Raw genomic sequence first — 25,187 nt, 5'->3', positions numbered from 1 at the left:
TATATCTCTATCCAAACGAGATGCGTGTTCTTGTTCTGTTCAAACAATCTCTATACCCCTCGTCTCTATCCAATAACAATACAGGACAAGTCTACTTCCCATCGCGAAACATCTTATCCATTTGCTCCTTCGTACAATCAGGAAGATGCCCCAAATCTTCAGGGGTAATCCCAGCAAGCCCAGGATAGTCCTTTTTGAGGATTTTGTCGCCGGGATTACACTCAAGCATGTGTGGGCCATATCTCTTCTCCGAAAGAGTATAATCCATGAACTTGTGCATCTTGTCGACCAGGCCTAGAACTGCATCCTTGGAGGCAAACTCCCTTGTGTTAAAGACTACAGCCCAGTCAAAGTCTTCACCGTAACTCTCGACGAAGGCATAACCGCCTTCTACTCCGCCTCTGCGGTATCCAGATCTTCGATGACCCATTCTTGCGACGGCTGTGAAGATAATGGTTAGCTTTGAATCACGGTAGTAAAGGGGCGAGGGGTACGTACAATGTTTACCAGCGAACTTGACGAGAGCGCTGGCGCTTGCACGGAGGGAAAATGCAGCGGCGCATTCTTCTTTGATGGCGCCGTCTCCTCCATATGCTCCAGGAACGTGTTGTTTATCTGCAGGAAAACGAGCATCAACGCCAACCTGCAGACCATCTGGGTGAATCTTATCCTTAAGGTGCGCATTGGCATCGGTCACGAATACATCCACGTCGAGGCCATCGAGGATATGCTTCTTCAGAAACTCGACGTAGGGCATCTCTGTGAGGTTTGCTACTACATGGCCAAGGAGCATGGAGCCGTAGTGGGAGTGGACCATGCGCTCGCCTGGGTTGTAATCAAGCTTCTTCTTAAGCTTGTACTTGATCAGATCGTCAAGAGTGGCAGGCTTTTTGCCTTTTGATGGTGACTGCATTGCAGCTTCACGGAATTGGAAGGCGGCTTCTCCAGACGCTTTTCGGTCGTAGCCTGCTGTGTGGTCGAGAAGATGCTGGATAGTAATATCCTCTGCTCGCCTGTCGAAGGGTTTGTGGTAACCCAGCAACTCATAGACGGGTGTATCGTAGTCGAAGAGCAGGTTCTTAACGCACCATTTGACCGCTGAATATAAGAACATCTTGCTCACGCCTCCGAGCAAGAATTTATCGTCGCGCGATACTGTGCCATAAGTCGTTTCGGCCCATGTATAACTTCGCTCAGCCATGACATGGCCCCTTGCCCCGATAGCCACTTGGGCTTGTCGAATGCCATTCTCCTTCATGAAATTCTTCATAATGTGGTCCAGCCCCTCTTTAGCTTGTTTGTTGTTCCTGAACGAAGCAACCTCTCCTTTTGCCTTCCATTTGCGAGGCAAGTATCTCATGCGTTCAACGAAAATGGCATTATACTGTGTCTTGCCCAGACCTGCCCTGCCCTGAATATCCATCGGCAAAAACCACTGGGCGCTTTGCGCTTTGATCATGTTGTACAACTCGGTGTTATTAAGGCGAATTGCGGCTGACCAACCTCCTGTACTCATATCAGTTACCAGAGGTGTGATGACGCCGTCGTCGGACATGAAGAGCTTTGAAGGTCGAAGGAACTGTCGTGATGCGTGTGGGTAGTTGAATGTGGATGACCAGCTCTGACCTGGCATCAGGCCTTCTTCGGTATGTTCCAGTGCCCAACGCTCGTGGCCTTCGTTCTCGTGGAGGACGACGCAGTATCTCCTGTCATCGGCTTCTCCATACATGCGGAAGCTGACAACTCTTGACAGACCGTTGCTGTCCTTGTTGGCCATATACGCGTCAATATCCTTGATGTCGCAATCGTGTCCCCATTTGATCACATTGGGGTCCTCGACCATGATACCGTGGAACTCAGCACTGTCTGCAGGACCATTTGCACTGACTGCTGTCATTCGTAATCCTTGCAACTCCCATTCCTTCACCCACTTGTTGAATCTCTTTAGATTCAAACCCCATGCCATCTGCCAGCCATGACCGACTATCCCATCATTGATCCAAGTCATAGCGTATCGGGTCTCGCCTGGGTTTCCGTAAGCGCTTAGCGACATTGGTCTAAAGTTGTTCGCTTTTAGATCTTTTACACGCCGTTCGTGTTCATTCTCATTGATTCCGAAGTACCACCCTACAGTTGGGCGCTCGTCTGTGGGTCTCTCGTAGATTTGTTCGTCATTTTGGGCATGAAGGAGTGATGGCAGGAATGCCAAAAGGCTTCCAAGCACTTTGAGCCTCATCTTGTTGAATGATTCGTGTGTGTTCGTGTTTGTGTCTGCAAGTGCGTGAGCTTGAATGTGCGTGTATGGGTTTGGACTGGAACTTGACTAGAGCAGTCTTTGTATTTATGTGTCTATTCATGGTCACCAGAGCGCGGGCATTACACATTGTCCCAAAGTTTATATCCGATAGGGGTCTTTCTTATTGCCTCAACCTGTGATATGCTTTGTTAAATGGCGAGGGTCCGGAGTGAGCAGACTTTCCCCCGCCCCCACGGTAGAACCTAAAGATCAATATGCCCGCAAAGTTACTGTGGAAATGATGCGAGCTTGAAGCAGTGACAGTATAATTCCTTGTGCATTCTCAAATGGATCAATCAAAAGCTGGTTCTGTGGGCGGATATTTCATCATATCTGACCACTCTCAAGCATTGCCAGTCAGCACGTGGTAATATCTAGATAGTTCTAACAACGAACATTGGCCAATGTACTCTCTGGTACGCCATGAAATACAATATCACCGAAATCCGCTTTCAAAACGCGCTTGGATTGTCAAAGTCTGGATGTCCTCCACTTGGATAACAGGTCAAATTTGTACATCGCATCTTTCGAGCTTCTCTCTTTGATTTCCCTTTGACACTGGCACTCGACTTCGCCAATTCTTCATGGAAGGTAACTTCTTCCATCTTCGATAATAATCAAGGTAGTGCCGGCTACTCATCCATGTTAGTAAGCATTAACGACTGGCCGGTGATGCTGTCGTCAAGAAAACTAAGCCAAGGTGTTGCACAACACTGCATTCCTAAGCGTGACTTCCAACTGAGTACAATTCTCCGATCCTTTGGTTGTACCGCATATTATCTGTGGGACGAGTGACGAAGTCGGAGAATGTCCAGAGAACAAATGTATCCCAGGTAACTCGTAGCATGGTATTTTCAAGCGCAAATGGAAACATCTGGACGAAGAGGTTATACTCGTGAGTAATATTCAGGCGAACCTTAAGTACAAAATTAATACATATCACTGTGGAAGCAGATATACTTCTCTCTACGTATCAGTCAAATTCAAGCCGGATCATATCATAAATGCCTTGGAATAGTAATTGGTACTGTCGAGTTCAACTTCTCATGAGCTTGACTGATGTGGTGTTGTTAAGTTACCCTGTGTTTTGCCGATCTTGATCAGCAAGCTGTACCTAGCTTGAGCTAAGTCATATAAGGCTAGCTGGCCCGCTCTGCCCCATCTGTGCGGTCGCGCCGTCTCTTTGACGATCTCGCCTGTTTCTGCAGTGCATGGTTAGGGCAACTGCATTTTATCACGTTACAGTCATCCAGGGTCAGTTGACGATTTGAGGTTTTCATCTTTGATGGGAGGCAGATAGTATTGAAGATGAGACTGGTGCATATTCTCAGATCAACTTGCTCAAGAGGATGAGGCTGTCTTTGCGAGAGCACCCTGTATGCTTCAGGCAGCTGATATCTTGTTCCAAGGTAGCTAGTCAACACAGTGCCGTGGGCTTGTATAACTTCATAGAAGAGGTTGGATGTACACCAAGAGACCTTCAGGTAACACAAAGGGTCGTGGCCTAATCAGTCGTATCTCAGCTCCGATTACAGCACGTTGCATCATCTTTGTACCACCCGAGCAGGGCTTCAGCCTTCAGCCTTGAGTGACCGAAGAATCAGGAGTAACAGCTGTGTAACCGCCAACACAGATGGTATCTGACCATAAACGCCTTGTCAGACTGAAGCTGTACTACATCGACTAACTCGAGGACGTCGAAACTCTCGACAACCGAGCCAATCCATTTCTTACACAATGTCAATCTAATTTATATGAATCATTTTGTTCGGGTAGAGACATATCGATTGACGTTGAGACTAGAAACTGCTGAGAGAAATGGTCGTGTGATTGATCACACAGTGCCAGATCTGACTTTGTAGGCTCGCTCTCTTAGTGGAGGTGAGCGCTGCAAGGGACGGATGAGACCAACTGCAGCGGGAGGGCCAACGATTTGTGCCCTGTAAGCGAAAGGTTAGCCTCCACTGTGGATTGAGAAATGCACTGGGCCTAGGCTTAGGCACATCACCACTAGAGGCGGGCAGTCTGCAGCTTGACCCGCACCTGCAAAAACCTGAACCTGAACCAGAACCTGACGGGAAGCTGGAGCTCCAAACCCAACTCGTCAAAGCGTCTCAAAACTCAACTCAAACTGAACTGGGCCTTGATCTCTCTCCTTCACAACATCACAACCCACGACCTTTCCTCAAATCCTCACTGATTTGAAGAATTCTCCCCCGCAACCGCAAACAAATCTACCCTTACAGTAAGTCCTCAACTTCACTATGTCGTTTTTCCAACACTTGCCCCTCACCTGCAATATTCGCCTACTGCTCTCTTGCACGGGCTCGCCTTTTCAACTTCTGCCCGCTTGAAAAAAAATCCTGGGAGAAAATTCCCATACCTGCCCGCCATTGGAAATCTCTGCACCCCGCCCCCGCCTACCACTTTCAGCTTTCAGGGCCCAAGATTTCTAGAGTGGGTTCAAAAGCTCCTGTCATTGTTAGCAAACGGTGGTTGTGGTTCTCAAAGTGGAGTTATTCACGATACCAAACCCCAATTGCAAAGCCCAATAGCCAGTGAATCACATACAATAGTTCTTCGTCGCATATCTGCTGCCTTGAGCTTGAAAACTGGTGCTCTATCATCGGCATAGCAAAGCCTTCAGTTCTCCAGCTTCTCTCCCCCTCTTCTCCGTCATCACTCATCAGCCCCTCGTCAATCTCTTGCCTTTATCGGTTTCTGGGGCGAGTAACTGCGCTAGCTTCTTTCTGCACTTTCACAACTTCAATTCAATCTTTTCTTCTTAACTAACTTGAGAACTCAGAACTTCCACACTTCTCAACCTCTCAAAATGGATTCCTTCCAGCAGCAACAACAGCAGCAGCCCCGTGGCGCTTGCTACTCTTGTAAGTCTCAATTTCTTTCGCCTCAGCTCCTTTGTTACACAAACCGGCTTCGCAAATCGTTGCACTGGGCTCGCTCTAGAAGTGCTCCAAAATAGTGCGCGGCAGGTTTAGACTGGTCTTGGTGCCGCGGCTTGCCTCTTGGCGCATTTTGTATGACCCAACTCGTCTCTATACGCCCAGTGCAGCGTTGATTAGACATGAGGCTCAATCCTCAAGTTTGACCGACAAGCCCACATCACATTCTCTTCTATATCATCCTGACCTCAAGTATGAACTTCTGCTAACACATTTCTTAGGCGGTTCTACCGGTCACCAGGCTCGCGACTGCCCCACCAAGGGTCCTGCTAAGTGGTAAGTTCTATGCTTCGAGTTCTCTGACGACCTATGCTAACTGATTTTCCAGCTACAACTGTGGTGGTAAGCTCACTCATATTTGATGATCACTAGAATTCTGCAGACTGACATGTCCTTTCCTTAGGCGAGGGCCACATGAGTATGTTTCCCATTCTGACGTTGCGTAACAAGTGCTAACTCGCTTCAGGCCGTGACTGCACTGAGCCCATGAAGGACAACAAGTCCTGCTACAAGTGCGGCCAGCCCGGCCACATCTCCCGCGACTGCCCCATGAGCGGCGGTAGCGGCCAGGCCACCGAGTGCTACAAGGCAAGTCCTACTTTTCGTCTGTATAGGGCTTCCACTAACATGTTTTTAGTGTGGTGAGATCGGCCACATTGCCCGTAACTGCAACAAGTCCTCCTACGGTAACAACTTCGGCGGTGCTGGCGGTTTCGGTGGCGGTGCCGGCAAGACCTGCTACTCTTGCGGTGGCTTCGGCCACATGTCTCGTAAGTGATAACTTTATCATGATCAGTTTGATTTTAACTGACCAAATACGCAGGCGAGTGTGTCAACGGCATGAAGTGCTACAACTGCGGCGAGTCTGGCCACTACTCTCGTGACTGCCCCAAGGAGTCCGCTGGTGGCGAGAAGATCTGCTACAAGTGCCAGCAGCCTGGACACGTCCAGTCTCAGTGCCCCGGCAACTAAAATGGCGACTCGGTTTCTCGGTTTTAACGGCTGAGACGAGAGGGACGTGGCGACCTGTTGATACCCACGGACGATTTTTTCCTACTTCTCTTACGGCATTTTTCACAAAAGTTCATTTCATCGCACGACTTTAATGATCATCACGGCAGAATGGCAGCTCATAAAACAAAACGTGCGCGATTCTCGGCGATAGCTGGCGGCGCCCAGCCTGGATTGGAACATATCAGCATTGGATTTCGTCACCGAACGGACGAACGACTACGACCATACATACGACTCAACATTGAGAGTGACGGATGGTGACGGGTGGAGAGTGACGAGATCAAAAAAAGGTTATCTGGTGGCTTGTTGGTGGAGAGCCCAAGCTAAAGAGAGCTGGGTGTGCTCCTTTGTAGTCAAGTCGAGATGAAAAGTGTTGATCCCGACGTTGTGGAAACTTCAACCTGGTGTGACTGTGTGTGTGTTTCGATATTGCCCATCACTGTTCTGCGTCACATGCAGTCAGATGGGCAGGTGTGTAGATCAAAGACGAAGAGCGAGTCTTGGAAAATGGACGAGTCGACCCGAGCTTTTACTGCTGGAGATGGCTTCACCCGGCACAAGCTTATAGCGCCTGGTCACCTTCGGGTGTCGATGAATAGTATACAGCTTGCTGGTACAAGACTAATGGCCGCTCTTTCAAACTCGATACAGGGACAAACTCAGTACGTCGAGGTTCTCAGGGTTATCGAACGAGGCCATGCTGCCTTCATCAACTAGGCTGGCAAGCAAGCATCTGGGACATCAGACGAGCTCCCTCACTGCAGAAAATTTCGGAGACAGGTTTCTTGCATCGTCACTAAGACCAGGATACTCTCGGCCGATATTTGAGGAGGTAGACCAAGGTTACACAGACAACTTTGCGCCGCGGCGGATTCATTTTGATTTTCAACACCCGAATGAAGTAGTGTTCCTATTATGCGAAAGACTACTCGAATTAAGGGATGGGTGCCTGGCAGTAGAAAGAGAAGGGTCATCCAAATTTGTCGTATAATGTCTTATATATAGGAGCTATACTCCAGGTCTGGCATCGGGTATAGCAACCACATTAATGTATACCTGGAATTCTCAGCTAAGCTACTTGTTATTCACCCATCCCTCCATGATTTAAACAAAGTTCGAGATATGTTATCATGTTTGACTTTTACCGGATGAAATATCAAATGCCAAAAGGAAGTCGGGTGAGGGCATGGAAGCCTGTAAAGTTTATCTCGACAAGCTTCAGAGCATTTTGATTTATAACATCTGTTCTCACCGCTAATCAGAGCTTGAAAGCTCTCATCAATGTATAGTAACAATTGGTCACTTGCTATTTAAGTCTTAAATGCACTGTACCTGGATATGTTTTCTTGTTTAACTCCCTGTTTCTTGTGTTTAGGAACTATGATTTCGAGCGGAAGCCTACCATGAGGTCTCATCAGCTTTCAACGAGTGGCATATCATAGCCAGTCTATCAATCGACAGTTTCGATCTGTCATAAGGCATTCGTGTTGCAAGAAAGCAGACAGACAGTGAGACACTTTGGTGGTATCAGCCATAGAATAGCTCATGATGAGGACATTGAAAGAAACATTAGGTAACAGTAAGGTACAGTTGTACATTTGCATGCTGATTATTATTATAAGACCAAGCACAATAGCTAGGTACTAGAATCTTAAAGTTCCGTGTCCAGTGGTGGCCATGGCTTCAAGTGCCTGTTGTGACTTGACCGGCTATGATATTTCCAACGAACTGGGGGCTGTAAACAGAACAGATAGGTATTGGGCTTGGGGATATTCATACAAGACTTATGATGAGCACAGTAATGTTTTAGGGTTATCACATCGTTGTGCGCGTTGGCACAATAATCCAAGGATTTCGTCAACCAGAGGCTTGGCTATCATGATTTATGTTGGTGTATGCTTCCTTTAATAAACAAGGAAAATCGCTTGAATTGTCGGATATTTCCCAATAATACATAGTATACTATAGCTTGCTCTATTAATCACAACAGAATCTTACAGCTTGGCGTTGGGGAAGTTCCTCATAGCCTGTCTCACACCAAGGTCTCCCAGAACCTCCTCGGCACCACCGAGAATGGCATCGAACTTGTATGTTCGGTGGAACATCTCGATGAACTTGCCCATACCGGTTTGGGTAATTCCACGACCACCCCAGATCTGAACAGACTCGTCAGCGATCTCGTGGGCGGCGCGGGTTGCGCTCATCTTGAGTAGACCGGTGGGACCGGCGAGGTGCTGGGCTTGTTGGCTGTAGGGCATGTGGCACATTTGGTAGGTGATGGTTTCGAGCCAGGACTGGTTGGCTTCGACGAGAGCGATCATCTTGGCAAGCCTAGAAGATGTTAGGTGGTTGATCTTGTAATGGAAGTTTGGGTGAAGCTTACTTTTGACGGATGACGGGCTGGTCAATCAGTGACTTGCCAAAGACTTGACGCTGGTTGCTCCACTTGAGACATTCCTCGACGATGCTTCTTGACAGACGAAGACTTCCACCTATGAACCGGTAAGTACTTGCTTGATTGTAATTGTAGTGGATGCATGGGGGCTAGACTTACAAACCATGGTCCATCGCTCGTGGTTAAAGTTGCTAAGAATGACCTGGATGCCCTTGTTCTCCTTGCCCAGCATGTGCTCGGCGGGAACCTTGACATTGTCGAAAGTCACGTAAGCGGTACCAGCGGTGGTAGAGTAAGACGTCTTGATCTGCTTGGTCTCAACGCCCTCGCCGCGCTCGATAAGGAAGACACTAAGGCCCTTGTCGGTTCGAACACCGGTGACGAAGTAGTCCGACCAGACACCGTTGGTGATCCACTTCTTGGTTCCGTTGATGATCTAACGTGTGTAAGCTCCATGTATATATTCGCTGAGGGTCGCGGTTGACTTACGTAGTGCTTGCCATCGGGGGTCTTCTCAGCAGTGGTGCGCAGACCAGCGACATCTGAACCAGCAAAGGCCTCGGTAATGGCAAGGCAGATCTTCTTCTTACCGCTGAAGACCTCGCCAGCGATCTTATTCTTCCAGGCCTCGTCGCGGGCGAAGTTAAGGACAGCTGTCAAGCCGATGGTCATACCGGCCATGTTTCCATCCGCGAAACCACGGGCCATGGCGCGTGCGAGCTCCTGCGCGACGATCAAATCGTGGAAGTAGTCGAACTCCTCACCCTTGACCGCACCTCCCATAAGGTCAACCCCGTGAAGGTGCTTTCCAGGTCCGAGACGCATGTGTAGGATTCCAAGCTCGCTCATGCGATCAATCATCTTCTGGCTGATGTAGCGACCCGTGGCCTCGCACTCTTGCGCCTCCTCGTACAGCTCGCTGTCGACGAACTCTCTGAGCTTGCGCTGCAGTCTCCTGTGGCTGTCCTTGTAGTAGGGCGAACGGAAAGGCTCAGCGAGCCATAGGGGCTCGGCGTAAGGGACCTGGCTGAGATCGCCAGGCTGTGGGGTGATGACTTGGGGCTTCTCACCCTCGACGGTGCCAATAGCAAGGTCCTTGTACTTTGTGAGGACCTCGTGACGGTGGAGGTTGTAGAAGGCGGTTGTGGCATCTTGACCGGCAACTTGACGGAGGACAGTCTCACCACCGGGGTGAGCATCGACGAAGTCTGTGAGATCGTAGACTGTGCTATCGATGATGCACCAGAGGGACTCGTCGGAGGTATGCGAGCGGACCTCCTCGCGGGAGAAGGTATCTGTAGGAGTGCTCATTGTGGTGATTTTGGGTATATGATAGGGAAGATTGAGGGTATACAGAGAGTAAGAAAAGAATAAAAGAACAAAAACAAGAAAACAAGTTAAAAGAGCTGGCTTCTGTTGACACCCTTGACGATGATTACCCCGGATGAGACTGGCGTTGAACCTCGGCACCGACTAAGTGGGCCTGTCGTGATGAAATACAAAGTCCCCTATTGGTTCCAGCGGGCTCACTTCCATTTTGCGGGGGCGGGGCCGAACCATTTGCACATGATGGATCAAAGTAGCCGCAACTAATCTTGTTCTTGTCCAGCCGCTTCATCATGATCCTCGGTATAGATATAGCCATGAGGCTCTGTTGCTTTTCGAGTAACTGCCAAGACAACTGAGGATGCGACAGACAGTAACGTGTGAGGCTACTGGTTGTAACCTGAAATTTGAGTTTATGAGTTATCAGCTACTGCCTCATACTTGATAGATCATGACAGACTTGGGGGAGGTTAAAATTGCAGTGAAGTATAAGTACTTGCTCCCAAGTGTAGTAACCTTGCCTTAGATCAAAGCGCGACTTGGGGAGGGTTAAAAATGCAGTAAAAATGCACGACTCCTTACTGTTAGTCCGCGACCCTGGCCAGATACGTATGTCTCTTCATCAATGGAGGTTTAGAAAACAACTGCTTGCAAATTCTGGCCATTTCTCTGCTCTTTGGCAAGATCTCCTCTTGTATAGCGCTCTTCTTCATGGTCCTAGAAGAAGCTTTCCCTAACGATTCGATTAATTTGAACTTGTTTAGGGTAGCTCGCTTTAGAGTGAACGGATCGCTTGATGAGCATTCTTGGGCTGCAAAATTGATGGATATTTTGCAATATTTTCGACTCGTATAGCAGGCATCAGGATGGGTTGTGAGTAAGAGAATAAGCTGGAAATAACAGTGATTCTGTATTCTTTGTCGTCATGCCTGGTTAGAGGTATTCTATTTAGTCATGGACCCACGCCGCTAGGTGCCGATAAAGATACTGGCGATTGCCTCAAATATATTTTCTCCTTCGCAAAGCATTCACCACTTGCAGGCCTTTGTGGAAGAGTTATGCGAAATTCATTTTCCCGCTCACTTTTATCGTATTTCCAACCTCGGTTTTCCGTACGGTACGTATCACTTTTCTTAAATCTGTGTAACTCTTCACTCTCTTATCGCCTCGCCGCCGTCTTACATACATGCACAGCCTGGGTTGTACTTGACTCAGAAGCCCTGAGATATCCGTCCATGACTTATTAATGTTTGACATGGTATGAAAGTCTGGAGGCCCCACGACTTGGTTCTCGATCTACATCGGCCCTTTGAGGGGCTGCTTGGCTGTTTGATTGCTGCCTTGTCCCCATGCTCCCATGAGTGTCGGTTCAAAGCCTCTATTGGCCAAGTTATCTGCCGGTTCACCTTTTATGTTTTGATTTACGACTCATCCCTCTTCTCTGGGATATTTGGACCTGCAGGAATGAGACAGCGATGCCATGTCCGCCTCACTATGCTAATGCGCCTGTGGCCGAGCCTCTTTATCTGCGATGCTACTCCAATAGTAAGCCTCCAAGGTTGAGTTAAGGCTCAGGCTAAAGCATGAAGGCGTTCATGGCGGCTTTTCCCCCTGCACCTGCATTTCCCAACGCCCTCTGCCGGTTGGCTCTAGTCTTTTGTTGATCCTGATATTTCTCGTTTGGTTGTTTTTATCGTTATCTTGAGGCTATAAACCGCTCAAGTTGTCGCAACATGCGTCCTCCATCATTGGCTGGTCATTGTCTCGACTCGAGCAAACATGGGAGCTAACACTCCCGAGACACCACACGCTCAACTCCGGCCATCCACCAAGTGGTGGACATCTCCCTCGTGATCGTCGTCGTCACGATATCTAACCCATTTCGAGTTGTCATTTATTCTCCGGGAACTTTCTTAGCCAAAAGTAATTGCTTGCCTGCCATGGCCTTGACACCTGGTGACTTACCTGTCAGATCCTGAGGCTTATATTGGCCTTGCTACAGTGTAGTTGATCAACTTTCCGTCCCCCACCTATCAGTGTTGTCTCAACGTATCTGAATCACGTCCTACCACTGGAAGTCCAGTCTTTTCTACTGCTTTTACAAATTCACAATTGCACACACATATCTTTTGACCACACACGTTGATCTATTCAAATGGATGCTTACTCAATATGCTGCACTAGCCCTGCTGCTAGACACACTTCCAAGATATACCAAGACCTTTGGTCAACTCGTCCCCATACTCGCATCGACTTTGATCGAGATAGCCGAGCAAAGAATATTGCCACGATGAGTAGCTTGGGAAGGCGCGATCATACCTCGAAACCACATATTGCTGTGGTTGGTGCTGGACTTGCTGGACTTCGATGTGCGGACATACTCCTTCAGAATGGCTTCCAAGTTACGATCATCGAAGCCCGTAATCGGGTTGGTGGACGCCTGCACCAAGAGCTTCTCCCAAATGGGCACCTAGCCGACGTAGGACCAAATTGGATACACGGAACCGACGACAACCCCATGTTGGACTTGGCCAAGCAAACAAATACCGCTGTCAGTGACTGGGACTCGACTTCGTGTGTATTCGGCGAGAATGGAGAGCTCTTTTCGCTCGAGGATGGAGAGAAATACTCCACTCTCATGTGGGATATCGTCCAGGATGCCTTTAAACATTCTAACAACTCTTCACATGAAATTAACTCTAAAGAGAGTCTTCACGACTTTTTCGTGCAGAAGGTAGCCGAGAAAGTACCAAGTACCGAGGATGACTGTGAAAGGAAACGAAATATTGTGATGCAGATATCAGAGATGTGGGGTGCTTTCGTTGGAAGTCCCATTCACAGGCAAAGTTTGAAGTTCTTCTGGCTGGAGGAGTGCATCGAAGGCGGTATGCAGGACTATACATCCGGGAAGAGGACTGGCTGACGTTTGACAGAGAACTTGTTCTGCGCTGGAACTTACAAGAAGGTATTGGATGAAGTTGCGAAACCCGCTCTCGAGGGCGCTGAGATCAAGTTCGAAACCAAGGTCGACAGGATATCGTATCGAATGAATCCCGAGGACAAGGCCAAGGTCAGAATACAGAATGGTCAAACACTCGAGTTTGACGAGGTTGTTGTGACTGCACCTCTTGGATGGCTAAAACGAAACCTCGATGCATTCGAACCTGCGCTGCCTGCTCGACTGACCAAGGCAATTGGGGCTATCGGTTACGGATGTCTTGAGAAGGTCTATATCAACTTCCCTAAGGCCTTTTGGCTGGAAAAAGAAGGCGACAACCGAAAAGCAGAAGGATTCGTACAATGGCTGTCTCCAAATTACGTTCCTGATCTGAACCCAAAGAGATGGAATCAAGAGGTCGTGGAACTTGCAAGTCTCGGCCCGGAAGTGTCACATCCAACGCTTCTGTTCTACACCTATGGCGAGCAATCGCAGTACATTACTGGGGAACTATCCAAGATGTCGGATCCTAAGAAGAAGGACGAATTCCTTCTCAACTTCTTCAAACCATATTACTCACTAATGCCACACTACTCAGAGAGCGATCCCGACTGCAAACCTTCTGGGTTCATGGCCACAGACTGGCTTCACGATGAGCTCTCTGGGTTTGGAAGCTACAGCAACTTCCAAGTTGGTTTAGAAGAAGGCGATACAGATATCCGGACGATGCGGGAGGGTCTACCGGACTATGGATTGTGGCTGGCAGGCGAACATACGGCGCCGTTTGTCGGTCTAGGTACGGCAACCGGGGCATACTGGAGCGGTGAGGCGGTTGGGAAGCGTATAGCGGAGGCTTATGGGCGGGCCAAGTAAGAGATAGATATACGGATAGACGCAGGAGCATTACTCGGTTAGAAGCATGTTATCTTTCACCTTAGTCAAGGTTAATGGCATGCCAGCCATCGATTACCACGGTCGCGTGATAGTTTGTCGACAGGTATTGTCTCAGGTTATCTGAAAGAGATCGACGATGCAATTGTTCGGAGTCATTCATGCTTTGACTCACAGGGTCAAAGGAGAAAATATAGAGTCACTGAGGAACGCAAAAGAGTTAATACGGCTATGTACTGTAGTATCAATGACGCAACTAGCACATGGTCGTGCAGTCTGATGGTGTTGCCAGAGCTGAGTTAACCAGAGGTATCGATTGAGTTGAGCAGCTTCCCCGGGTAGTCTACAGAAGCTCAGGGGGGCACGACTCGTATCACCCACTAGAAATACAACTTCCAGGTCAACTGACGCGCTCAGAGACTCAGATGTTTCCGTCCGCCGCTCGAAACTATCCTTGAAACCAACATACTAGAGTCACGAGCCTTACGCTCCTAGTGACTCTAGCGCCTGGGGTGCGATAACAAGGGTCCAACGGGGACACTTTCCAGGCGCTCTAAGCCTATAACTTACCTGAATTCGGCATTAATCGCCCCCCACTTGCCCGCGCGTTGCCGCCTCAGCCATCATCCATGCCCCATGCCGTGCTCTGTGACTCTGTGACGCTGCCTGTGACGGTGACCCGACTCTTTGGGAAGGATGCCTCGAACATCCATTTCGCCAACTTAACTTGGCAATCTTTTTTCTTTCATACAAAACAACCTTAACCTTGACTGACGCCTTACGCCTGCGCATTCATTCACACATCGACCTCAACTTTAAAACGTCTTTCCTCATTGACCAACTTCAACTTCCCCCACGTCTTAGCTCATGTCCTTCTGTTTCTTCTAAACATGCCCTTCGGCCCCGCAGTTGGCCGGGGTTCTCAAGCTACCACCGATAGACAGACGCAGACGCGGACCTCTGCCTAGACAACGACGACACTTATCGACGACTCGTATATTAATCGACGGTTCTTTTACACCTTTTGCCCTTATCATACCCTTTGTCGGGTTGCGCGGGCAGTCATCGCCACCCCCGTAATTCGATTCGATCGCTCCCGACGACGACATCATGGCGACCCTCTTTCAGTCCTTCCGGAGCTCCTCCATGCCCAAGAGGCTGCTTCGATATGCCTTGTCCCGACTAGATCTCCTCGACACCGAGGCTCTCGAGATGGACAACCTGGATTTGGCCATAGGGAGGAACACCGTATTCGAGTTTCGTGATGTCGGGATAAAACTGAAGGTAGGTTCCGATAGCAATGTATCGTAAGCTCGGGAGACCATGATGGCTGATGGCTTATCGTAGAAACTCAACAAGCTGCTCCAGCTCCCCGATACCTTCAGGTTGAAAAAGGCCAAAGTGTTATTATTACGGGTCACAATACCTATAGACTTCTATACAAGTCCTATAATAGTCGAAGTCGACGGCGTCGATATCGCCTTACAAGTCATAGGCCCAGAGTCTAAGCCAGGTCATGCGTCAGGGACCAGAACACCGGAGGAAGGTGTCGCTGTACCGAATACCGTCGATCTCGCACAATCATTCCTCGAAACCCAACCACGATCAGAGCGTAGGAAACTTGAAAATGCGTTGGCAGCCGAAACCCAGGATCTAGGCGCATCAGTCTCTATGAGTGACGATGGAAGCGAGGACGACTTGGCATATGGGACGGGCCAAGCGCTCTCTCTACCAGCATTCTTGGCCGACTTTCTCCAGGGTATCGTTGATCGCATGCAGGTTAGGATAAAATCCGTCAACTTTCAACTCGACGTTGAGGTACCCGTTGAACCAAACTCTGCGACTACCGAGGTGGTATCATTCCAGGTTGCACTCGAGGGCGTCGAAGTCGAAGGCGTTACAACTCGGTCTTACGACGATTCTGGATCCCCAGCCATCGTACCAAAGGAGGGAAAGCGACATGTCTCTTTATCTAACGTAAGGGCGTATCTTATTTCCGAAGCAAACGTCTTCTCTGCTTTGGCGAAATCTCCTTCAATAGCATCACCATCTCTTGCTTCTTCCCCGGCAATGACACGAAATCCGCCATCACGCCAGGCAACTGAGCTCTCACTTGGAAGTCTTCATGATGAATCAGTGGCATCATCACAAGCGAGCATTCGATCTCACGAGCGAGGAGCTGCATCAACTCATAGTCTTCCCCAAGAGGACCCCATCATTTCTTCACAACATAGTATCGATCAACGACTTGCGAGTTCACGGCGCAGTCTTCAGCACGAGGACCCTCTAGCCAACTCACGACAAAGCCTCCCGGACGATTATTTCATGGACCAGGAGTCCCTGGAGCAGGGCGATCCTTTGGGCGATAGCGAAGATGCCCTTGGGATTCCGTACGAGTTTTCAGACCCTCAGGACGACGACGCAGAAGATAGCCCAGCAACCCCTCGGGCTTCGATGTACCACGACTTTCATAACGGAACTAACGACGAAACATTATTCCATTCGACCCTACTCCCTGGAGAACATGGTTCTCACTCTACCGCACTAGAAAACGAGCGAATGCTATGGGCAAGCGAAGAACGAGAGGCCCAATCAGCCCCCAATCTTGAAACTCCGACAACGCAAATCAACTTGGAAGCTTCTAGCTCAAGCATACCGAATGAGCAGCTTCGTCGGACCTCATCCGATGACAGTTTTGGAGCTGCATCGACTGAAGAGCTGGCACAGTCTCATATGTATACACATGAAGAGGCAGAGAGTATGTACATGAGTGCCTTCTCCCAAACTAACGCTCAATCCGCGGCCACATTATCACCGGTAGCTTCTCCTGAGAATGTTCCGTCGCCAAAGGTACAAGAAGAGCAAGTTACAGGAGTGGAACAGCCGATTGAGCCAGAAAGGCCAGAATCGCCAGGCCTGGACGCCAGTGTGCAAGAATTAGCCAAGTCTGAAATCACGCAGCCAGAGCCTCCAAGCACCGAGCCTCCAAGCGCAGAACTTCCGAGTACAGGACTCCCAAGCACAGAAGCACCAATCACCGAGGCTCCAGTTGCCGAAACTCCAAGCCCGGAAGTCCCCAGCCCTGTGAAGGAAGATTCCCCGCCCCCCACGAAGGAGTATCAAAGGCCAGAGGGCTTTATACCCGGTGCATGGGACGATGATTACGATGATCCCCCAGAAGAACAACCGGCATCAACTACCCTGAGACGCTCAATATATCGGAACTCCAATCTAGCTGATTCGGGAGATGCTTCTGATAGTGAATCTTCTGAGCCTGCTTTCTCCAGGGCATGTCTCACTGATATGGACCAAGAGAATCCAAGTGCAACTGGCAAACAGCAAGACGACGTTGCTACCCCAAAGGGTCCCACTCGCCTGGTCAAAGAGATTCTGAGTCTCAAGACCATATCGATATACATCCCCTCGCAACACAAGCATATACAAGTTCAAACCGCAGCGCCAGAGTCCGTTGCCCAGTTGTCGCAGTCTTTGGGCCAATCAGCCTACCCTCAAGCGCCAGGTGCCTTTTCTATGCATGGAGCCGCCCCTGCACAGCAGCAAAATAGTTCTCGAGGTGCTTCAAAAACAGACGACACTCTCGAAGTAGACCTATCTCCGATAAACCTTCGCTTCGATGCCTCACTAGGATTCTTACTCGCCATGGTTGTGGGAAAGCTACTCGATGCTGTCAAGAATCAAAAGCCATCGCCGGCAGAGAAGAACAAGCAGAACAAGCAGGAGACAGCTTCAAAGGAGGAGTCAGCCAACATCAAGGTAAATTTCGAAGAGATTAAGCTCGACTTCGTGAATCGTCTAGGCGGAATCTCAGATACTCCTGAACGATATATGGATCCTTCAGCATTCATCTTTGACCAAGAGGTTCTGCTCAATGCCACCTTGCAAAACTTAGCTATCTCTATCTCTCCGACAGAGGTTGCGGCGGCTCCGGTTACTAAGGGTAAGTTGACGATGCAGCCCGCTGTTCTGACCAAGATAGACTTGCAAAAGTTTCGATTTGGATATGCGAATGGGGATATTATCTCTTTCGACAGTGGCAAACCTATGAGCACATCTGTCAGGGATGTCTTTCTTTCTGATGGCTCCGACATTGGCATTAAGATTCTCCAATCAGGAGGCAATACCAGGACTGAGGTACAGACATTACCGCTCGTCTTCCAGCTTGATCTACGGCGACTCGATGAGACCTTCAGTTGGTTCGGTGGTCTAAGCAGCTTCCTTAATATGAGTGCCTCGATCGCCTCAAGTCCCGCTCCAACACCCAAACCGGCTGCTGTTGCGCAAAAGCCCAGAGGGGTACGATTCGATACACCAATCGACCCAGACGATAAATCCGCGGCCTCAGAGAACAAGATCAACGTGCGGATTGGAGGCTCATGGGTAGAGCTTATCGGAAAGGACTGTAGCATGGCCGTCGAAACAAGTGCCATCAAGCTTATAAGCCGGGACGAGGCCATTGGCATTGGATGCAGCATGATGCGAGTGTCTGGGCCGCATCTGAAGAACTCGACGGCCGAACCCCCTATTAACACAGAAGTCACTGGTGTTCGAGTGGAGTTCTTGACAACCCCCAAAGACGCAGATCTTGAGAAGCTTCTGGAGCTCATCATGCCCTCGAAACATCAGTTTGACGGAGAGAACGACGAGATCATGGTTGACACACTGCTACGCCAGCGAAGAAAGGGTTCAGTTCTGAGGCTTAACGTTGATGCGGTCAACGTCCGTGTGCAAAACATGTCACAGCTTTCTGTTTTACCGAATCTTGGTGAAGAGGTTGCAAAGCTTTCCACAGTTGCCAAGTACCTACCGGAAGATGATCGCCCTGGTTTGTTGACGTTGGGTAAAATCGGCAAGGTTGCTTTGAGCTTGGACTTTGGTGGCAAGTTAGGCCATCTACTTACGGATATACAAAACCTCCACGTCGGTCAGATCACGATGCCCTCACTTGTTGCCATAGCTCTCTACGATATCTCGGTGCGCAGGAATAAGTCGGAAGAACTGGTTAGCACATCACCATTTGGCGCCAAGGATATTTCACTCCGTAGTCCGGTCCTCATGGCACGGATGATTGGTGATGAGATCGAGCCAGTTGTCAAACTGAAGATGCAGGATCTATGTATCGAATACCGCGTACCTACCATCATGGATCTCCTCGAGCTTGGGGAAGATGCGACTCCACAGGATTTTGAAGCCAGCCTTGCTGCCTCAGTCGCAAATCTGGGCGACCAAGCACACCATGCCTTGACTGGTTCTCCTGGTTCTCCCAGCGAGAAAGCCAAGAGTGGTAAGCCTATGACTCTGGATATCGGGTTTCGCGACTGCCTCTTAGGACTCAACCCTCTGGGTCAGCCCTCGAAGATGGTCATTGTTCTCACGGACGCCCATCTTGTCGCTCTGCTGCCCCAGGATGTCGAGACCAACGCTGTCTTTACCATTAACAAGTCATCCATTCTACTTGTCAACGATGTTGCTGAAGTTGCTATGAACGAACCGCCCGCTACGCAACGACCTAGAGCGTCATCTTCTACATCTCGCCAAGTAGCGGACATGTGTGCAAGAGGGTATGTTGATATCTGCTACATCTCGTCCGCCAAGGTCACCATCGATGTTAAAGAACTCGACGATGGAGAAAAGCAGCTCAATGTCGAGCTCAAAGACGACCTCCTGGTCTTGGAAACATGCGCGGATTCAACCCAAACTCTTATTGCACTGGCCAACGCTTTGAAGCCTCCAACTCCACCAAGCAAGGAGAACAAGTATTTGACGGATGTGGTTCCCATGCAGGATTTGCTTGCTTCGATTTCTGCCGAGGCTTTCGGCAGGCCCGGGGGGGAATACGACTTTGACCAAGACTTTGCTGGTGCACAAGAGATGGCTGGCAGTGGTTCGGAGGCAGGCTATAACACGGATAGCCCATTGCAGGTTCAGTCGCAGTACTACGATGAACCTGTCGCGGAAGAACTCTTTGATGCCACAAGTAGCTCCATAATCTCTCATGGATCGCATCGTTCTGGTGGCCCTCAGATGCAAGATACCAATGAGGGTGTACTATTAACAGGTTTCGGACCAGTAAGCCAACAAAGCGTTGATTCTGACGATCTTGTCATCCATGACGATTACTATGGCCAGAGCGCCTCAAAAGACAGCAAAGCCAGGGTTTGGAACTCGAAGAAGAACAGCTACGATCAAGCACCAAGTGATCTGGTCAAGCGTAGCACTCTAAAGGTCAAGGTGCGAGATGTGCACGTCATTTGGAACCTTTTCGATGGTTATGACTGGGTTCACACCAGAGATGTCATAACAAAGGCAGTTCAGGATGTTGAAGCCAAGGCGTACGAACGTCAAGCACGGGCGGGCCAAGTCCATGTCTACGAAGAGGAGCTTGAAGATGAAGAGGCCATCGGCGATTTCCTCTTCAACTCGATTTACATCGGTATTCCAGCCAACCGCGATCCTCAAGAGCTGTCTCGCGCCATCAACGAGGGGTTCAATGACAACGCAACGGAAACCGAATCTGTTGCTACCACGGCCTTCACTGCAGCGACAAACAGAACGGCACGCTCTCGACCCCGATCAAAGCGACTCAAGCTCAAGCGCAGCAAGCACCACAAGATCACATTCGAGTTACAAGGCGTCGATGCGGATCTCTTCGTTTTCCCGCCCAATTCAGGCGAAACGCTCAACAGCATCGACGTTCGCATCAAAAACCTTGATATCTTCGACCATGTTCCGACCTCAACGTGGAAAAAGTTTGCGACGTACGACCAAGACATGGGCGAGCGAGAGATGGGCACAAGCATGGTTCACCTTGAAATGCTGAATGTCAAACCACAACCATCACTCGAGGCGTCTGAGATCGTCCTGCGGGCAACAATTTTACCCCTGAGACTTCACGTTGACCAGGATGCTCTCGACTTTATTACACGATTCTTCGAATTCAAGGATGACCAAGTCCCGGTTCACACGTCCAAGAGCGATGTGCCGTTCCTTCAAAGGGCTGAAGTTAATAACATAGCGGTCAAGCTTGATTTCAAACCGAAGCGTGTCGACTATGCTGGACTTCGGTCTGGACATACCACCGAGTTCATGAACTTCATCGTCCTCGATGAGGCGAGAATGGTTCTTCGCCATGTGATCATCTATGGTATCTCTGGGTTTGAAAAGCTTGGCAAGACCCTCAACGATATTTGGATGCCTGATGTGAAGGCAAATCAACTTCCCGGTATCCTAGCAGGTCTTGCACCTGTAAGGTCACTCGTTAATGTCGGCAGTGGCTTCAAGGATCTTGTCGAGGTGCCTATTCGTGAGTACAAGAAAGACGGCCGTGTCATTCGCAGCATATCAAAGGGTGCCACAGCTTTTGCTCGTACTACAGGTACTGAGCTAGTTAAGCTGGGTGCCAAACTTGCTGTCGGTACGCAGTACGCACTGCAGGGTGCGGAAGGCATGCTATCCGACCCTCAACAAGTGTACGAAGGATGGGATGAGGACGACATAGACCCCGAGGAGCAGAGACAAATCTCCCTCTACGCAGATCAACCTACAGGCGTGATCTCGGGTATCAGAGGTGGATACCGATCTCTCGCTAGAGATGTGAATCTCGTCCGTGATGCTATCATTGCTGTTCCTGGAGAGGTAATGGAGAGCTCTTCGGCTTCTGGGGCCGCGAAGGCTGTTCTGAAACGCGCCCCAACCATCATCTTCCGACCAGCTGTTGGTGTTACACGAGCGATCGGTCAAACACTGATGGGCGCGACCAACTCGATCGATCCAAACAATAGACGCCGGATTGAGGAGGTAAGTCGATCCTATAATATTTGATGAATTCTGCTAACAACTTCTTAGAAATACAAACGGTACTGAACTTCTACATAGTTTAGTCAAAGACCTAATGGGTGACATGATCAACGGCATTTCATGGCGTATTGATGTTAAGACTCAGCCGCTTTGGAGCATCATCGGTGTTTCTGGACTCCCGTCTTCGCTTTATCTTTATGTCAATTCTTTCATAATGAATCATTTAGCACTGCCCAGAATAGGGGCATAGTTTATTGTTTGAGGTAGAATCATGATTTTCTATCTCACCTATGATAGACTCGTAAAAACGGAACATGCATGCAGAATGCACAATATAGACCTTGGAGAGGCACACATGCGTTGGATAACTTTCTTGCCGGGCTTGGAGTGGGATATTCTTTTGGTGTTCTTGTGTTAGATGCTGGGATTTGGGCTACATGGTGGTCGTTTTCTTTTTAATATAGATACCTGTCACAGAATGGAAGACCTTTTGCGCAAGTTGACTCTATACATGCTCTAATTTAGTGATATCTACTGTTCGATTGCTCGGACTAGCCTCCCATATTCGTGTCTATTCGCCAGAATCATCCTTAGAAGCCATCATCAGGAACACCCTTCTCCCTCTCCGACTCTTTTCTTGCGCTGTTCACGTCAACCCACCACTTGTGACTCTCATCCTTACCCGTCCACTTGCCCTTGTCGTTAATCTCATCCCAAGGCTTAGGGCTCAGAATATAGTGGATGTTTTTGACGCTCTCGTCTCTCCAAATAGCATCGTGCACACCCTCCCATCGCATTGTCTTGAGCGCATTGTAAATGTATGGTAATGGTACCCAGCGCTCGCGATATAGGTCTGAGAGAAGCGATTGATCCGCAAAGTCCATGTTAACTGCGTCGGCCTCCATATGCGCGACGATCTGCGCATATAGCCCTTGAGAAGGGTTGACGACTTGGAGACCGCCATTCATGAAACCCAATGGTCCCACCGATGGATCCGCAGATTCAGTTTGCGCGATATCCGGGTTTGAGTGCTGTGAAGTGAATGCACAGTTCTCGCGAACCCAGTCTTTGGGATAGTGAGGTTTCTTGAGGGGGTTGCAGACACAGGCATGACCTGCTGCAAAGACACGCTTACTGACAGTCTTATCACCCGTCTCGGCAATCGAAGGAGAGTCCAGCTCAAGGTCCATAAGCTCGTCCATATTGCGCAAAACGAGCATATCCGAGTCAAGTTGGACCACTCTTTCGTATTCGGTCAGAGAGAATGGAGTGAGTTTGCTCCAGCAGTCGTAAAAGCGTGGGTCATTTGAGTAGTCCTTGCCTTTGGTCGGGAGCAAGTAGGGGATATGCTGAGTTGGGATACCGCGAGCTTTCAAGGCGGCATGGCCCTCAGGAGGGAAAGAATCTGTGTAAAGAGCAATAAGAGGGTACTTAGACTTCGCGGTGCGAAGTGAGTAGTCGAGTGTGAGAAGGCCAGGCAAATAGCTCAGATTGGTAATCAAAGTCGTCCAGACTAGAGTTGCTTGTTAGAGATGCAGCGAAATCGAGATGATAGGTATTCTACCTTTGGGCGATTCAACGGCTCGTTTTCTAGGTTCAGAAGCTGCCATTTTTGTGAATTGATAGACTCGCAATGATGTAGTTGAGGTGATATCGTGAGATGAGTTTTGGTGGAGAGGGGTAATAAATCGAAAGTTGAAAAGCAAGGGCCAATTGTCAAGTCACACAACAACATACACGTGAGATATTGATAATATGATAGTAAGCGATATATCTATGGCTTTTGCTACTGCTTAGAAGATATATTTGCAGCACTCATGGCTATAAAAGCTCACATCATGAGTCTTCGATATCCAAAATAGGATGTGGTTCCTGAAGATTGCGGGGCATTTTCAGGGTCTTAAATGACGCTATCGACGATCTTGCCTGTAGTCTCGATTGGAGAAGAATATGTATACTCACAGATCCTGCAGGTATTGTTCAAGAAGTGGAATTCCCCGTATACACGTAGAGAGGTGAAGGAGGTGAAGAAATGCCCTTCATGTTTCGATTGGAGCAACTGAACATCGGAGCAGGAGTTGTTTCTTTAGCATGGCAGCACTCGCATATGCAAGTTCAACTGCCATATGCAGGCCAAGCAAAGCCAGGAATTTGGATAGCCAATGCGCGCCACCAGATCTTGACGGAGCCCTCGGTTTCATCTCCATCATCATAGGTACTATGTCACATGGGCTTCAAAGATGACTCTTCTGCCATCTATCATCCGATTCGGACAATTCGCCCGTCAGGTTATCGGTCTGGAGTTCAATTACCATGGCCTTCGGTGGGAAGCCGAGGCTTTGGCTCCAGTATTTGTATGCCGAGAACAGGAATTGCCATATGACCGGCAAGTCATAGATGCGGCCCAAACAGAAACCTGCCAGCAGTCGAAATTGCAGGCTGTCATGATCATGGCTAATGCAGCTGTGAATGAAGCCGTGGTGAACAGGGCAAGCCACCATGACGGAGTAATAGCACTGTGCTTGATACGGTTCGCCCACAATCACGGTGTACATGGGACTATTTCGGTGAGACTGTATGACTTGAGATGTACAGATATCGTATCGCTGCGGCCTCCAGCAACCGCTGTATCATTCAATCTCTGGATTTCAGTTTCAAGATAAAGCATGTGTATCAGGATCAACATTCTGATGCAGATTGATTGGCGGTGCATATCAAAGACATCGTCATATCTATTTATGTTGAGCGTCATACTCCTGCGTATCAACTATAGGATGAATTCGTAATCGTGTATGTTGGAACGGGAGGATATCCGATGGCCTCTGGTTTCGGTCAAGCTCATGGCGGTGTCGCCCATGTTGAACTAAAGATCCTAGCTCTTACGGTGAGGCCAAGGTGAAGGAGCCACTGAAGGAGCTTCCAAGGCAGGCCCCGTTCAACAGTTTTTGTTGACCGGCACCGCCGTGATTCCAACAATAGCAATCGCCTCTTCTAAAGTTAGGCCAGAGTTAATTTTGTCTTGCCTCTCTTGAACTTTGGCTGGCCTAAGAGAGTAGGAAAGCTTGAATCTTAAGCTTAGAGCGAAGAAATAAAGTAGCCCAAGAGAGGGCCTAGAATCGCATAAAGTGGCTGAGTTATTTCGTCCCTTGAATTCAACTGGTAGAAACAAAGTTCTATGAATGTGACTGGCCAGGGGGGATAAAACATCAAGCTCGAGATCTGTAATGTCAGTGTACTCTGCCATTAGCGAGTTCGCTACGGATACAGACACATGTTTCCCCCTGAAGCTCGCTTGAACTTGATTCAATGTTCCTTCTGGAATCTGGACTGTTAGCCCTGAAAGTTGGGTGCAAGGGCAGCTCAACAATTTTTACATACGCGCGAATCTTAATTCGCACAGCCTAGGATATGCACAGGTCAGCCCAGGACCCGCGACCCAGATTGCGTTTGTTCTTGTTTTCCAAGTCTCGATTCAATCTGGCAATCTGGTGACTTCCAGATCTTTCATCTTTTGTGACCCTTGAACATCGCACCTCTGACGTCGGACGT

General features: G+C 49.0%; 5 protein-coding genes across 5 annotated transcripts; 2 read left to right on the top strand and 3 right to left on the bottom strand.

Annotated features, from left to right (window-relative positions):
- Nucleotide 1: 1 nt before the first annotated feature.
- Nucleotides 2–2,298, bottom strand: B0J16DRAFT_395576 (beta-lactamase/transpeptidase-like protein). Its single transcript, XM_046132202.1, has 2 exons — nt 499–2,298; nt 2–441 (listed from the first exon to the last, which is right to left on the bottom strand). Exons 1-2 carry the CDS (start codon nt 2,234–2,236, stop codon nt 92–94), a joined length of 2,088 nt encoding a protein of 695 aa, XP_045987556.1. The 5' UTR covers nt 2,237–2,298; the 3' UTR covers nt 2–91.
- A 5,506-nt stretch (nt 2,299–7,804) lies between these two features.
- B0J16DRAFT_283581 (acyl-CoA dehydrogenase/oxidase) lies at nt 7,805–10,085 on the bottom strand. Its single transcript, XM_046123995.1, has 4 exons — nt 9,158–10,085; nt 8,828–9,104; nt 8,657–8,765; nt 7,805–8,604 (listed from the first exon to the last, which is right to left on the bottom strand). Exons 1-4 carry the CDS (start codon nt 9,977–9,979, stop codon nt 8,268–8,270), a joined length of 1,545 nt encoding a protein of 514 aa, XP_045987555.1. The 5' UTR covers nt 9,980–10,085; the 3' UTR covers nt 7,805–8,267.
- An 848-nt stretch (nt 10,086–10,933) lies between these two features.
- B0J16DRAFT_335721 (uncharacterized protein) lies at nt 10,934–14,144 on the top strand. Its single transcript, XM_046127108.1, has 3 exons — nt 10,934–11,111; nt 12,179–12,879; nt 12,928–14,144. The coding sequence occupies exons 1-3, from the start codon at nt 11,053–11,055 to the stop codon at nt 13,803–13,805; spliced, it is 1,638 nt and encodes a 545-aa protein (XP_045987554.1). The 5' UTR covers nt 10,934–11,052; the 3' UTR covers nt 13,806–14,144.
- A 399-nt stretch (nt 14,145–14,543) lies between these two features.
- B0J16DRAFT_335717 (uncharacterized protein) lies at nt 14,544–22,134 on the top strand. Its single transcript, XM_046127107.1, has 3 exons — nt 14,544–15,107; nt 15,171–21,638; nt 21,687–22,134. The coding sequence occupies exons 1-3, from the start codon at nt 14,934–14,936 to the stop codon at nt 21,702–21,704; spliced, it is 6,660 nt and encodes a 2,219-aa protein (XP_045987553.1). The 5' UTR covers nt 14,544–14,933; the 3' UTR covers nt 21,705–22,134.
- Nucleotides 21,946–23,462, bottom strand: B0J16DRAFT_83446 (nucleotide-diphospho-sugar transferase). Its single transcript, XM_046134542.1, has 2 exons — nt 23,203–23,462; nt 21,946–23,151 (listed from the first exon to the last, which is right to left on the bottom strand). The coding sequence occupies exons 1-2, from the start codon at nt 23,246–23,248 to the stop codon at nt 22,229–22,231; spliced, it is 969 nt and encodes a 322-aa protein (XP_045987552.1). The 5' UTR covers nt 23,249–23,462; the 3' UTR covers nt 21,946–22,228.
- Nucleotides 23,463–25,187: the final 1,725 nt, after the last annotated feature.

This window comes from Fusarium flagelliforme (assembly GCF_020744385.1).
Source record: "Fusarium flagelliforme strain FIESC 12 MPI-CAGE-AA-0113 chromosome Unknown B0J16scaffold_2, whole genome shotgun sequence".
NCBI lineage: Eukaryota > Fungi > Ascomycota > Sordariomycetes > Hypocreales > Nectriaceae > Fusarium > Fusarium flagelliforme.
The sequence above is the reverse complement of the archived record's forward strand: the minus strand, read 5'-3'. Positions and strand labels throughout refer to the sequence as shown.